The 14,772-nt window shown below is 35.5% G+C and overlaps 1 protein-coding gene across 6 annotated transcripts in view; it reads right to left on the bottom strand.

Moving 5' to 3' along the window:
• LOC106080876 (putative uncharacterized protein DDB_G0291608) overlaps positions 1–14,772 on the bottom strand; it is a 78,510-nt gene that overhangs the window by 12,243 nt on the left and 51,495 nt on the right. For 4 of the 6 annotated variants that reach the window (XM_059366912.1, XM_059366915.1, XM_059366913.1 and 1 more), the window contains one exon: positions 7,796–8,153. In XM_059366912.1, coding sequence (XP_059222895.1) covers positions 7,796–8,153 — 358 coding nt within the window. Of the gene's footprint in view, positions 1–7,795; positions 8,154–8,444; positions 8,752–10,689; positions 10,805–14,772 lie in introns of those variants that run through there. The other 2 variants (XM_013242475.2, XM_013242476.2) reach the window with 2 other exon arrangements.

Raw genomic sequence — 14,772 nt, 5'->3', positions numbered from 1 at the left:
GACGTAATCTTTAATCTCAGATCAAAAGATTTTGCTTACAAGTAGAGCCGAGAAATTTATTGACCATTTTTTTAATATGTGGTTTTTCATATTCGTAGTAGTTTGAGTTTAAAAAACAAAAGTGCCGACTACTGGTACATGCCGAACTTAGGAGCACTTACCCTACTAACAGACATAAAAATCCGTTTCGAAGTTCTATCACTGTCTGATTCTCGATTAACTTCACAGATGTGACGCTCAATAATTATATAAAAATCAGTTTGTGTTTGTTTATAGGTTTGTTTGTTTGTTCTCTCAATTTTTAAACCTAGCATATTTGGTCTATGAATTTAAACATTTGTATAGGCTCCTATTTCTAAGATTTTTCTGTGTCTTTAACTAATCTTGACTAAATTGAATCTGATTTTTTTTTTTCAATTACAATCGTGATTGCTGTTTTTACTATTTTCAATTACAAAATTAATTGACTCAATAATTTTTTCAATCGAATTTAATTAAGTTTTGCTTTTTTCAATCAAAAAATTAATTTTTGTTTATTTCTCTTTCAAGGCGAGCTCAATGATCGGAGATGCAAATGGAAAAGGAAAGCCAAAGATAGCAACACACACCAACCACTATGGGACGCGTTTAATTGATTCAATTATTTTTTTGGTAAGGTTGAAAAGAGGATGCGGATATTAATCCGCCCCATGCCCCCATGGCTTGTTTTTCTCTCTTAATACTAAAAAGTGGCCATGAAAAAATCTAAGTCAGGAGTTCCGTGCTAAAAACAAAACTCTAATTGTTCTCCATACCACGAATCTAAACCGGTTAATGTTTGGTAATATGTCCACACCTAAGTACCGGTGTCTGTTAGTCGCAAAATGCTGGCATAGCAAATGCTTTAAGATCTCGTCTTCTTACGATCCCGATCACCCCATAGGATTTTCGTCGACCTACCGACTGTTGCGCTGTTCTACAGTGGCATACACTACGTTCCTCGCCCACTCCCATAAAACGTACTGCGTCGCCTCGAAAGGCTTAGGTTTAACCAAATTTATTGACGACTGTCCTCTGGCTTCACGGTCAAATAGCCTGCTCTTTCATTCCCCTCTTATTCTGCTATGCCCGGCACCTAAACAATGCGGATCGTGTTATTTCAGAGAAGGCGTTAATCTCCTTCTTACTCTGCAAGACATGTCCTGACATAATTTTTAACTGAATCGGTTTTTTTAAAATACAAATATAATCTTGAGGAAAGTTCAGATTAGTCAAATATTTGACCCAGCTAAACATTAGATAAAAAAAAGGTTTTTTTATTTGTCCTACAATTAATTGGATGTAAAATTTGTGTTTCATTGTTTGATATTAAAATTTTTTTGTTCAATCAAACAAGGAAACAGAAAATTTACATGCAATCAACAAATGTAGGATAAATAAAAAACCTTTTTTAATGGCTAACGCTATTTGATTTGATTTAGGACAAACAAAATGTGTCAAATGAAGAATGTACCAATTTGACATATTTTGGTCGAAAATAATAAAACTAGCTGGGTCCCATATATTTGACAAATCTGAACATACCTTTATATTGTATATTCTAGAGCATATATATATATATATATATATATATATATATATATATATATATATATACAACAAAAACACATGCTTTGGGAAAAAGTGAATGTGCTAATTGTATCATTAACCACGCTCGACAGGCCTGTCTATTAGCTGTACTTTTTCCCAAAGCATGTGTTTTTGTCTAATGTCAGATTTTTTTTCTGTGACAATTACACTTCTTCCGTGGTACACATGATTCTGTGCATGTGTGAAGCCGCCAATGCATTAATATGCATAAATAGGATAAGAATTGCATCTAAAGATTCAATAAGCCCATTGAAAGACTGTATAGGAGTCTTATAATACGGCTACACTTTTTCGAAAAACGGACGGACATAGCAGTGCTAAATTGATAGGATGATAAATAATAGATATACTCTAGAATATACAATACACTGTGGCTTCAAGAGCTGTGCTTTGGTATGTTGTATTTGAATCGTATTTAATGCGAAAACGCCTCTATGTGCTAATTGTATCACAGAGCCGTTTTCACAATTAATACGATTCAAATACAACATACCAAAGCACAGCCCTTGAAGCCATCACATCCAATATGGTTGAAAAGTTTTCTAACCAAATACGAAACGCGTCCCATAGTGGTTGCTGTGTATTGCAATCTCTGGCCGTTTCCATTTGCAAATAAAATCTCCGATCATTGAGCTTGTCTCGAAAGAGAAACAAACAAAAACTGTAAAATTTAATGATCTTCGCCCTAACAGGCAAAAAAAAATTTAAATCAATGTTTTTCTTTTGGTTTTACTTCCCTAATACATGTAATAACGTTATATTAAAAATTGTTATTACCTATCAATTAGTAGACCACAGGTTAGGTCTACTAATTGATATGTAATGACTGTTTTTACTTTTACGCTACTCTTTTCTTTTATAATTCGGGAAACAAAATTTTACGTTGCATTTCTATAATATAGATTTTGTTTTTATTTAAGCACCATTAAAACTATATGTATAAGTGAAGGGTATTTTAAAAACACATCCCTTGCGGAGGGATTTGGTGTCCTAGAGTACTCATGGATCTTTCCCCAAAAGCCGACCTTAAATTGATGTTCTAGAAGCTTAACATACAAATATCCAACAAATCGCATCGAAATCATCGGCTCAACTTTGAAGTGTAGTTTAAGCAAAATCTGAATAAAACTTTTGCCTATTTTTGGCAAAAGCTTAACATACATAGGGACATATCCCAGAAAGAGTTTACCACTCAATAAATTTCAAATAAAACCAAACACACTGTTAGAGAAGATTTTATAAATCTATAAAACAGTTTGGACTTTGATGATATATTATATAGGAATCATATCCAAATTCTACCCTAAATTAAGTTCCATAATATTATTCAAAACAAATTAATCTTTTTTACGTATTCGTATACTACAGTAAAGTTAACATAGATGGACCAAACTCTACGTAAATATTTTTATTCTCTTAGGTTAGGTTGAAAAGAGGATGCGGATATTAATCCGCCCCACGCCACTATGGGCATACACCAAAGCCAGTAATCGGCTTATTGTGCGCTCTAAATTTTCTCTTAAAAATCTTCAGTTTTAGTAAAAAAAAAAATAAATAAGTTTAATATTTTAGAAATATAAATATTGTTCGAAATATTTTTCGACATCACGCTTTGAGTGCTCTTTCAAGTAAACAAAATATGAAAATTGTGCAATACAAGGAAAAAGAGTTATAGCAAAATATTTTTTGTAGTGTGCGTCACGTTTGACCTGGAACCAAATTTTTTTTCAAAACTAAAAAATGTTTCTATATGTTTCTTTTAATATAAGCAACTTTAAAAACAATTTTAACAATTTTTCTTGTGGGTCCATAACTAAACATAGCTGCCCTACCAGCCAATCTTCGATTTTATTTTTAGAAACCATTATCTGCTAATTAAAATATAAAGTACATGTATATTTTAATATTAATTCATAAATTTTTCTTACATTTTTCTTAAATATTGTTAATAAACATTAACATACATTATTCCGTTAAAAAAAATAGCACTTCCCATTTACATTTTTCTTAAATGTTGTTAATAAACATTAACATACATTATTCCGTTAAAAAAATAACACTTCCCAATAATAATCTAGTGGAAAAAGTGAAGCGTTCGTCATGTAACTTACGTCACATAGGGTTAACGGCTCTAACAAGAAACCACAAACGATAATTTATGCATTGGAATTATTGTATTCTCATCTTCATTTCATATAATAACATTTTTAAGGTTTAATACGCAAAATTCGCTTAAAGCTACGAAAAACTACCTTAACCTCGAATGGTACTCCCATTTTTTGTAGCGTACGTCACACAAATTTATGATCAATTATTTCCCAACACATAGCAGATAAAAAATTTTTTATATGCATTTGAAAGTACTTTTACTCTCTACACTATAAATATTTCGAATAAATCTCTTTCATATCACCAAACATGTAACTCAATTCGAAAATGAGTACGAATGTAGCGTTTGTCACGCAGGATTCTCCCATATGTGTAACAAAATGCATCGAAACCAAAGGTGCATCCTAAAAGGTGCGGCTTTAGCAGTCTGAAAAAAATGTGCATATTTTTTATGTATTTATTTAATTTTTTAATTGATCCAAGTAAAAAATTAATTACATGTTCAAAACAATTCAAATTTTATAATTGGATAAATTAAAAAAATTAATCGAAAATATTAAAAAATTTCAATAATTTTTTTTTATCAAATATGCAATTTTTTAATTGAAAATTTTTAGAATCACCTTTCAAAAAAAACTGATTGATATTGTCATTTTCGTGATTGAAGCAGTTCAATTAAAACATTAATTGAATCAATCAATTTCGTGATCGAACCCGATTTAATCTTTTAACGTGTAAGGTACAACGTTGTCCTAGTCATGAGGTAAATTTCATTACCTTCAATGGAATCTAGAGTTACAATAAAAGATTTTAGGTAGTAAAAGGTAAGAATCTTTAACCCAAGATATAAATATATCTTTTTCTTAAGGAAATAAAAGAACGAAAAAAACATTGTACGAGATATTTAAAGGTAAGGCCATGGGGTTCGCAAAGAAATTTTAAGAAGATGATTTCAAGGCAAGCGCAGGTTGACCCACATACTGTTGTACAAATTAAATTTCTTAGTCCGTGTTATTCATATTTATAGACATGGTGTAAGTCACAAAAAGGCTTTTGTTGAAAGTAATGACGTTTGTGAAGAGCACTGCAAAAAATCGAAAACTTATGTTCTTCCTGTTCTATTAGAAACATACGCGGATGAAACAGACTGTTTTTCAAATGTCTAGCGGACAAAAAGTTAACTTTAAAAAATGAAAACAAAGAAACAAAGAGCGTTTTACATTAATGTTGCCAACAAATATGAAAGGCACTGAACTTAAAATTCTATTGATTGGAAGAAGGAACAAACCTCGTTACTTTCGTGGCGTTAAGTAGTTGTCAGTTAAATATAAATGTGACAAAAAGGCTTGGATGACAGAAAAACTATTTGAAGAATTGATGCTGAAATTAGATCATAAATTTTTGAAATCAGGGCGAAAAAATGTGTTCTTTGTCGAGATCTAAAAGACTTACAGAGAAAAATCCATTGAATTCAAATTGATATTTTTAAGATATTTTACTGACGATTTGATGTTCTTGGAATCTGTCTATGAAACCTGAATAAAACAACATCCAATAGGACTCTTCAGGATTACATTGAGGTTGATAATGATGTTATCAGACTTTCCTACGGATGACGGTATTGTGGAACATAGTACCTCCGAATCAGCTGAGTATGCAGAAAGCACAATAAGTGATGAGAACTCGGTAGAAGAGTTTATTATTCAACCATCAAACAAAGTTTTAGAACAACCATTAACAAATATTAGATTGTTTCTGCATAAAAATGAAAACACAACTGATGAGCAATACAAAGCAAATTGGAGTTACTTCATATTCACAACACAAAAGAAAAATCCAACCAATAATTATACAATATTTCGAATAATTGTACTTATTGCAAGTAATTAGAAATGTATAGAATAAATAAATATGAATAAATTCGAATAAATGTACTTTTTTTAATGTACAAAAATTATAATGAATTCCATAACTTGCAGTCCCCATAAGTCGAAGTTTTTTTTCGGGATAATGGTGTTTTGAGTTATGGAAGTTCGGCTGTACTAAAAAGAAAATAAAATAATAAAAAATATTATTTTTTTGATATGAAATAAAATTTTTGGCAACCGGATAAATCATTACAGAAAATAATTTTCTATAACTTTTTTCAGTGTATTGTATAATGTTCATATTTTTACTTGAAAGAGCACTCGAAGAGTGATGTCGAACAATATATGATTCGTAAAAAAAAAATTCCATTCAAAAATTAAAAAAAACATGTTTTTTGTGACGCACGCTACAACGCATGGACCTGAGTTTGCATCTCTAGTATTTATGTATCTAAAATAATAAATATATTTTTTTTTTACTTAAACTGAAGACTATTAAGGGATACAAATAAATGGTGATTTTTTTGAGGTTAGGATTTTCATGCATTAGTATTTGACAGATCACGTGGGATTTCAGACATGGTGTCAAAGAGAAAGATGCTCAGTATGCTTTGACATTTCATCATGAATAGACTTACTAACGAGCAACGCTTGCAAATCATTGAATTTTATTACCAAAATCAGTGTTTGGTTCGAAATGTGTTCAAATTTTGACAAATTTTGTTCAGCGATGAGGCTCATTTCTGGTTGAATGGCTACGTAAATAAGCAAAATTGCCGCATTTGGAGTGAAGAGCAACCAGAAGTCGTTCAAGAACTGCCCATGCATCCCGAAAAATGCACTGTTTGGTGTGGTTTGTACGCTGGTGGAATCATTGGACCGTATTTTTTCAAAGATGCTGTTGGACGCAACGTTACGGTGAATGAACACATTTCGAACCGAACACTGATTTTGGTAATAAAATTCAATGATTTGCAAGCGTTGCTCGTTAGTAAGTCTATTCATGATGAAATGTCAAAGCATACTGAGCATCTTTCTCTTTGACACCATGTCTGAAATCCCACGTGATCTGTCAAATACTAATGCATTAAAATCCTAACCTCAAAAAAATCACCCTTTATTTAAGTAGTTTGGTTCATCTATGCCAACTTTACCGAAATATACGAACACATGACAAATGTTTATTTTTTTATACCCTCCACCATAGGATGGGGGTATACTAATTTCGTCATTCTGTTTGTAACACCTCGAAATTTGTGTCTAAGACCCCCATAAAGTATATATATTCTTGATCGTCATGTCATTTTAAGTCGAACTAGGCATGTTCGTCCGTCTGTCTGCCGAAGGCACGCTAACTTTCGAAGTAGTAAAGCTAGGCGCTTGAAATTTTGCACAAATACTTTTTTTTTTGGTGTAGGTCGGTTGGGATTGTTAATGGGTCAAATCGGTCCATGTTTTGATATAGTGGGTCTTGACTTCTTGAGCCCCTAGAAGGCGCAATTCTCGTCCGATTTCACTGACATTTTGCATGTTTTGGTATCACTTTCAACAACTATGCTAAGTATGATTCAAATCGGTTCATAACCTGGTACAGCTGCCATAGAAATCGATCTTGGATCTGGACTTCTTGAGCATCTGGAGGGCGCAATTCTCATCCGATTTGGCTGAAATTTTGCATGAGGTGTTTTGTTATGACTTCCGATAACTGTCCCATAATAATATACAACAAGTAAAAGCGTGCTAAGTTCGGTCGTGCCGAATCCTATATATACCCTCCACCATCGCATTTTTCGAGTTCTTTGAGCGGTATCTCTTTTTAGGCAAACAGAGAATAATGAATTAGAACTGTTACTTGATATAGCTCCAATAGCATAACAGAGGAGGACATATACTTTCAGGCTTTTAAAGTTGATCACTTTCCACTTCTACAACCATCAAGAGGCTATATCTTTTAATCTACTGAACCGCTTAGCATGATTAAGGATTCTGGGTTGTGGTCACCTTCCTCACATTGTTTTAAACATAAAGACAAACGGCATTTTCTGACAGCTCAAATGTGAAATTTTTTTACAGTTCAGATCAACAGTTAAAAAGTTGTTGACTTATTTCCAATTTCTTCGCCGTTTGGCCCACTGTGCAACATTTTCTTCCACATATTAGGAAAAGGAAAATTTTTATTATGTACTTACATCCATTATTTGTGCAGTTGTAGTTGTAGTTACTATAACAGGTATAGGTTGATGAGATTTGGCAGGCATATCGGATGATTCGGTTTCAGAGTCAATGTGATCTAAATCTGTAGTTATTAATGGCGATAATGGCGGTGAAAGCAATGGCGCTGTTGAGGCAGTACTATTAGGTGTTGTAGGTGAATTGACCTTTTCCGTAGAATCTGCTAAACATTCTGCATTGGACGGAGATATACGGGTGCCTGTATTGCTTAAAGCCGATGTAGCCGCAGCGGCAGCACTTCCGGCAGCTGTGGCACAAGCTATGGTGGCAATACCTGAAGTCGAAGGACCATCCAATAGTGACACATCAGGTTCTCTGTACCAAAAAGATGATAAAGAAAGAGTTAAGAAATATTAAACAAGTCGTCTAAATGATTGAAATGATGATGAAAGACTATACAAATGATGGTGGAAAACTTTATGAACGACATATTTCTGAAGCAAAAGTTTTAAGACGGAACTGTTCTCATGTTAGAATCGCCTCACAAACAATGTCGTTGATACAATTATGGATATTATAACAGCAAAAACACAGTAGCACACAAATGATATAATGAATTATAAATGTACGTCATTAATTTTTACACAACTTAACGAGCGAATGTACATTTTGCGTGTCTTCCGCTTCTTCTTCTTCTTGCTCATTCTGTTTTTACGATGAGGTCAGCGAATGGATGTTTAACTCAGATGGTGGAAAATTATTATCACGGAAAATTTATATTTCGTTATTATTATCCAAAAATTTTATAATTTTTTTATCTTGTTCTTCGCGACTTCTTAGCTCTATCACTTAAGGTTAAAAATGACTTTAACGGTGACTATGAATCGATCAATGACTTAAGAGGCGATGACTAATTTGAGATGTGTCAAATACGGCGAAATGCGCCAACAGAATCAGCAAGCTGTAGTTAGTTGTTTTCAAACACTTCTGGTTATTAATGGCAAGTAGTCAGGTTGAAATGATTTGTTTTTATTGGTAGCTTTACAAATGAATAAAGTTTTACTCAAAAGTTATTAAGCAAGCAAACGATTTTTTTATAAGTCAGAGTGCGGATTTATGCAAATAGTTTAAGTATCCGATTCAAATCATTAGTGTAGTAGCCTACATGCACTTATGCTCAAAAAGGATACAAGGTCATATTGAGGGCGAAGAAAAGCATTAAATAAGAGAAAATATTGTTTACGTTAACAGCTGTACTGAAGAGGTTTTAATAAAACATTTTTATACCCTCCACCATAGGATGGGGGTATACTAATTTCGTCATTCTGTGTGTAACACCTCGAAATATGCGTCTGAGACCCTATAATGTATATATATATTCTTGATCGTCATGTCATTTTAAGTCGATCTAGTCATGTCCGTCCGTCTGTCTGTCAAAAGCACGCTAACTTTCGAAGGAGTAAAGCTAGCCGCTTGAAATTTTGAACAAATACTTTTCATTAGTATAGGTCGGTTGGAATTGTAAATGGACCAAGTCGGTCCATGTTATGATATAGCACCGATCTTGAGTCTTGACTTCTTGAGCCTCTAGAGGGCGCAATTCGCGTTCGATTTGACTGAAACTTTGCACGTGGTGTTTTGGTATCACTTCCAACAAATGGGCTAAGTATGGTCCAAATCGGTCCATGTTTTCATATAGCTGCCATATAAACCGATCTTGGATCTTGACTTCTTGAGCCTCTGGAGGGCGCAATACTCATGCGATTTGGAAGAAATTTTGACCTTCAACATACGTGTCTAATATGGTCCGAATCGATCAATAGCTTGATACAGCTCCCATATCAACTGAAATTTTGCAAAAATATTTTTTTTTGTGTGAGTCGGTTGGAAATGTAAATGGGCCAAATCGGTTCATGTTTTGATATAGCTGCCATATAAACCGATCTTGTGTATTGACTTCTTCAGCCTCTAGAGGGCGCAATTCTCGTCCGATTTGACTGAAATTTTGGACGTGGTGTTTTGGTATCACTACCAACAACTGCGCCAAGTATGGTTCAAATCGGCACATAACCTGATATAGCTGCCATATAAACCGATTTTGTGTCTTGACTTCTTGAGCCTCTAGAGGACGCAAATCTCGTCCGATTTGGAAGAAATTTTGACCTTCAACATACGTGTCTTATATAGTCTGAATCGATCAATAGCTTGACACAGCTCCCATATCAACTGAAATTTTGCAAAAATATTTTTGTTAGTGTGGTTGGAATTGTAAATGGGCCAAATCGGTTCATGTTTTGATATAGCTGCGTCAGCCTCTGGAGGACGCAATTATCGTCCGATTTGACTGAAATTTTGGACGTGGTGTTTTGGTATCACTTCCAACAACTGCGCTAAGTATGGTTCAAATCGGCACATAACCTGATATAGCTGCCATATAAACCCATTTTGTGTCTTGACTTCTTGAGACTAGAGGGCGCAATTCTCGTCCGATTTGGAAGAAATTTTTTACAACGGTTTCTCCCATGACCTTTAACATACGTGTCCAATATGGTCGGAATCGATCAATAGCTTGCTCAGCTCCCATATAAACTGATCTCCCGATTTTGCTTCTTGAGCCCCTCCAAGGCGCAATTCTTATCCGAATGAACTGAAATATTACACAATAACTTCTACAATGTTCAGCATTCATTAATGGCCCGAATCGGACAATAACTTGATATAGCTCCAATAACTTAACAGTTCTTATTCAATATTCTTTGTTTGCCTAAAAAGAGATACCACGATCCTTGGTGGAGGGTATATAAGATTCGGCCCGGCCGAACTTTGCACGCTCTTACTTGTTTACATTAATATCAACGAACAAGTATATGATCGATTCAACAGGCATAAAGTTTTTTTTTTTATACAACACCTCCACATTAAACGGTTTTGCTGCTTTACAAATGACCACCATATGGATGAAATGAAATAGGCCATAATATAGAAAATGTTAAACATGATGTTTCGATTTAGTTGGATTGGACGAATGTTACAATGATGATAACCATAAGTATGAGGACTTCTACTGGGGAAACGTTTAGAATTGCGATGAGAGTAATGCCATCCAAATTTAATTTAATATCCACATCAATTTAAATGCATTTAGTTGCATATGAATTTATGCTGTTCACTGCTGTCTTGAAGGACATGACAATTTTACAACATTTTTGTTGAAGACTGATCAAGTGTCCAGCGACACACATGGAAGCCCGTTTAATACTGAAGTATGGCGGGTGTAATTCTGTCATTGCAAGGCAAACAATTATCATGCCGAACAAAAAGATTGCTATCATATAAGAGAACGGAAAATAATGCATGGTGTTATTGTTTGTATTTATTTGCGAAGCATTTCTAAACAATTGATTGTTGTCGATTTGGATAACAAACTTAATGGCGAGGGAGACGAAGCACGATGAAAAATCTGGCAAGTTTGCGAAAATTTGAAATTGATATCCCCGCTAAAAGGGTTTCATAAACAACATCAATCCATTGTAAATGTACAGATTGAAGAGTGTGATAATATTTATCATTTGCGCATATAGCTGTGTCCATAATAATAGTGTTGTGCTCACCAGTTACCAAAGAGCTTTTTGCTCGCTCAGCTACAAAGTATTTGATAATATAAAATCTACTTTTGGTTTCTCGAGAGAGAAAATGAAAATCTTAATTCGGAAAAAAATTATAAGTAACCGTTGAGTGGAGCGGATGTTTTTTCATTAATTTCAAGAAAAAAATATCTGTATCTCGGAATAGGTATTACCTATTACGCAAATATAAATGCCTTTCAGAAGTAGGCTCAAAATAGACTACAAATACCCAACAGCTGCGGTGGTGGCATCATACCGTAGCATATTGTCCGCTTCTCCTATATGATTGGTAGTGCTTCAAGCGCACAACCAGTCGTCAGACTAACAAATGTGGAAGAGAAGGATAAAGCAGAGGGATACGCTGTTCTTCATCAGCCTTTAAGTAAAGGTGATGTTTCCGATTCAGATACAAATAGCGACAATGTTAATGAAACAGCCATCGCAGCCGAATCGAGAGATGAGGACGGCGGGATGACGGCAGTAGGGTTTTGCTAAGCTCACAAAAAGACTGAGAAAGCAATGCGAGGCACGACGAATGAAGCAGAGGAATATGCATGGGCAGCGCAATCGGGCGAGAGTGCATAATTCTGGAAGGGATAGAATTAACATGCCAGGCACTTCTACGGAAGCTGGATAGAGAATCGGATCTCCCGAAGAGCATAACACTGCTAAAATGCTGAAGAAGAAAAAGAGCTCCCCACTTTCAAGTACTCTGGGAAAATTAAGCCAGTCCTGCGGCAATGGAAACGCCAACCAGTGTCCTGTTGAGGGAGACAAAGTCCAAACAGGAATGAAAGCCCCTTGAGTCTTCATGGAGTATTGTGACTTCTAAAAGTAAGCCACAGCCATAAGGATCCGCCCGCCCTCTTACGCCAGAATGGCAAGGAAACATAACAGAGATGAGCTGACTCATGCAGTCATCAATATAGGCAGTGCATCCGGTAGGATTCCACCAGATCATAGGTTCTAAAGATCGGGTTAACAAGCTGATTTTTGAACATGGAACTCTGAAGAGGGTTTCCACATGAACGTGGAACTCTGAAGAGGGTTTCCACATAAATTATGAGATGCGAGTACATAGAAGACTTCTTGATGCTGCGCTTTGCGTCAGCAAAATGTATTGATACTGTCAAAAAAATCGTTAGAAGTATACACCCTTCCCAGGCGCAAAGATCTACCTGTTGAGAAAGGTGGACAACTCTTTGCTTACAAAAGCGACCGTCTTCATTAAGGATGAGGGCAGCAAACTCGCGACGGAACGCATGATGAAAATCTTAAATAAGCAAAACCAAGATTTGGTCGTGGAGAAATGGGAGGTCTTCCACAGGGAGGAGAAGGAGGAAGGAACTCTCCTTGTTGGGGCATTGATCAAGTCTTCGTGACAAGTTTGGCTAAGACCGAAAGCATGGCGTACTATCGGGCCAAGACCGTCTTTTTCAAGTTTGGGAATACTAGGATAAGCAAATATCCTCACATTATCCTCAATACCGCCTAAGAAATAGGGCGATGAGACAATAATCGACTCTCTTAACATTGGGAGGACTAGGATAATCAAAGATCCTAATACTAAAACATCAAGCAGTGCAGGGACGGTAGACTCAACACAACCTAGCGAACAGGGACCGGACGATGGAACCATCAACGACGTTCTCAAAATTCGGAACAATAGGCAAAGATCCTAATATTGAAACATGAGGCAACCCAATGCAGCCTAAAGAACAGGGAGCCGACGATGAGACCATAACCTTCTCCAGGACTCAACACATCCTATCGAACAGGGACCCGACGATGGAACCATCAACGACTTTCTCAAGATTCGAAAGACTAGGATAGGCAAAGATCCTAATATTGAAACACTAGGCAATGTAGTGACAGGAAACCCAATGCAGCCTAACGAACAGGGAGCCGACGATGAGACCATAACCTATTCCCAAGAAGCCTTTTACATCAAGGGGATGTTTAACTATGTGCGATCAAATCCTTAGACCAGTATTGGGTGGACCATGACATAAATATTAGGGAGAAGGTGGGGCAGGGCACGGAGAATCTTTTATCGCGACTCCTATAGGCGACCATCATAAATAACCTATTACGGATGATGACTGAGGATAAGAATCCGAATCAGCTATGCAGAAGGGCCGAAAGGGTCTTGCAGATGGCATACGACTGGGCTAGATCTAGACCGGTAGGACTACGAACATTTTATGGGGAGATCCGGATCGAAGCTATTACTGAAAGGAAGTAAGAAGGAGGTCAGTGGAGCTTTCGACATAACAACAGGACTACGGGCTCATTTACCCCAAACCGGTGCGGCAAGTGATAGCATGTGTAGGGAATATGGGAAAGATGATGAGCCGTTGGAGCATTTTCGATGTCATTGACCGGCTTTCGCGGCTAACAGACACTGGCACTCAGATGGGGACAAAATACCAGACATTAACGAACTTAGAGTCGTGGTATGGAAAACAATTACGGATTTTGTAAATTAAACTATTTTTTTCGACGTTGTTATTTAGTATTTAGAGCTCACAACAAGCCTATTACTGGCTTAGGTGTACGTCCATGGGATTAATATCCGCACCCTTTTTTCAATCTAACCTAACCTATCTTTATATTAGAATTCTTTTTAATTAAGGGTATTTATTCGTGAATATAAAGTAATTCGCCGTTAAATAAAGTCTTTAGATAAATATGTTATGTGATTATATCTTAATGTATCCCTACAGAGACCAATCTCCATATATGTATATCATCTAGAGCTTACACGAATTATACGTGTTTATCACCCGATTACTTCAAAATTTGGTACTATTGTATTATTTGTTAAATACCCTTCGGTACCCGTACACAATATTTTTTCTGTATCGGACTATATTAGGATATAGCTGCCATAGGGTCCAATCTTCCAGGTATAGGTCTTTAACTCATAAAAGGCATATTTTTTATCCGAGATAGCTTAAAATGTAGGATTTAATTGTATCAGACCTCCTCCTTCCTTGGTGAATATGGTTAAGATGTTGAAGGTATGTTGACCTAGTTTCTTACCTTATTTCGCTTTAATTTATTCATTTTTATATATTTCAGTTTAAACATAACAATTAGCCAAGAATGCCGTCGAATTTAATTTTCTGGATAAATTTCTGTATCCTAAAAGCAGGATTTTTCATAGAGAGTATATCGAAAAGATATACGATATCTAAAGAAATTTATGATATTTTCTTATTTTCTGAAATCAAAGTAGAACTGAAAGTGGTTCGTGTGAAAAAAGAACTGTTGGTTCTTTTTTTTATAACGGACGTTGCGCACCTCAACCTCAAGATAAATGAGCTGGGACTGACTAACACCTTAAATGTTGGCGTAGTTTACCA

This window comes from Stomoxys calcitrans, chromosome 4 (assembly GCF_963082655.1).
Source record: "Stomoxys calcitrans chromosome 4, idStoCalc2.1, whole genome shotgun sequence".
Lineage (NCBI taxonomy): Eukaryota > Metazoa > Arthropoda > Insecta > Diptera > Muscidae > Stomoxys > Stomoxys calcitrans.
This window is presented reverse-complemented; position numbering and strand designations above follow the sequence as displayed.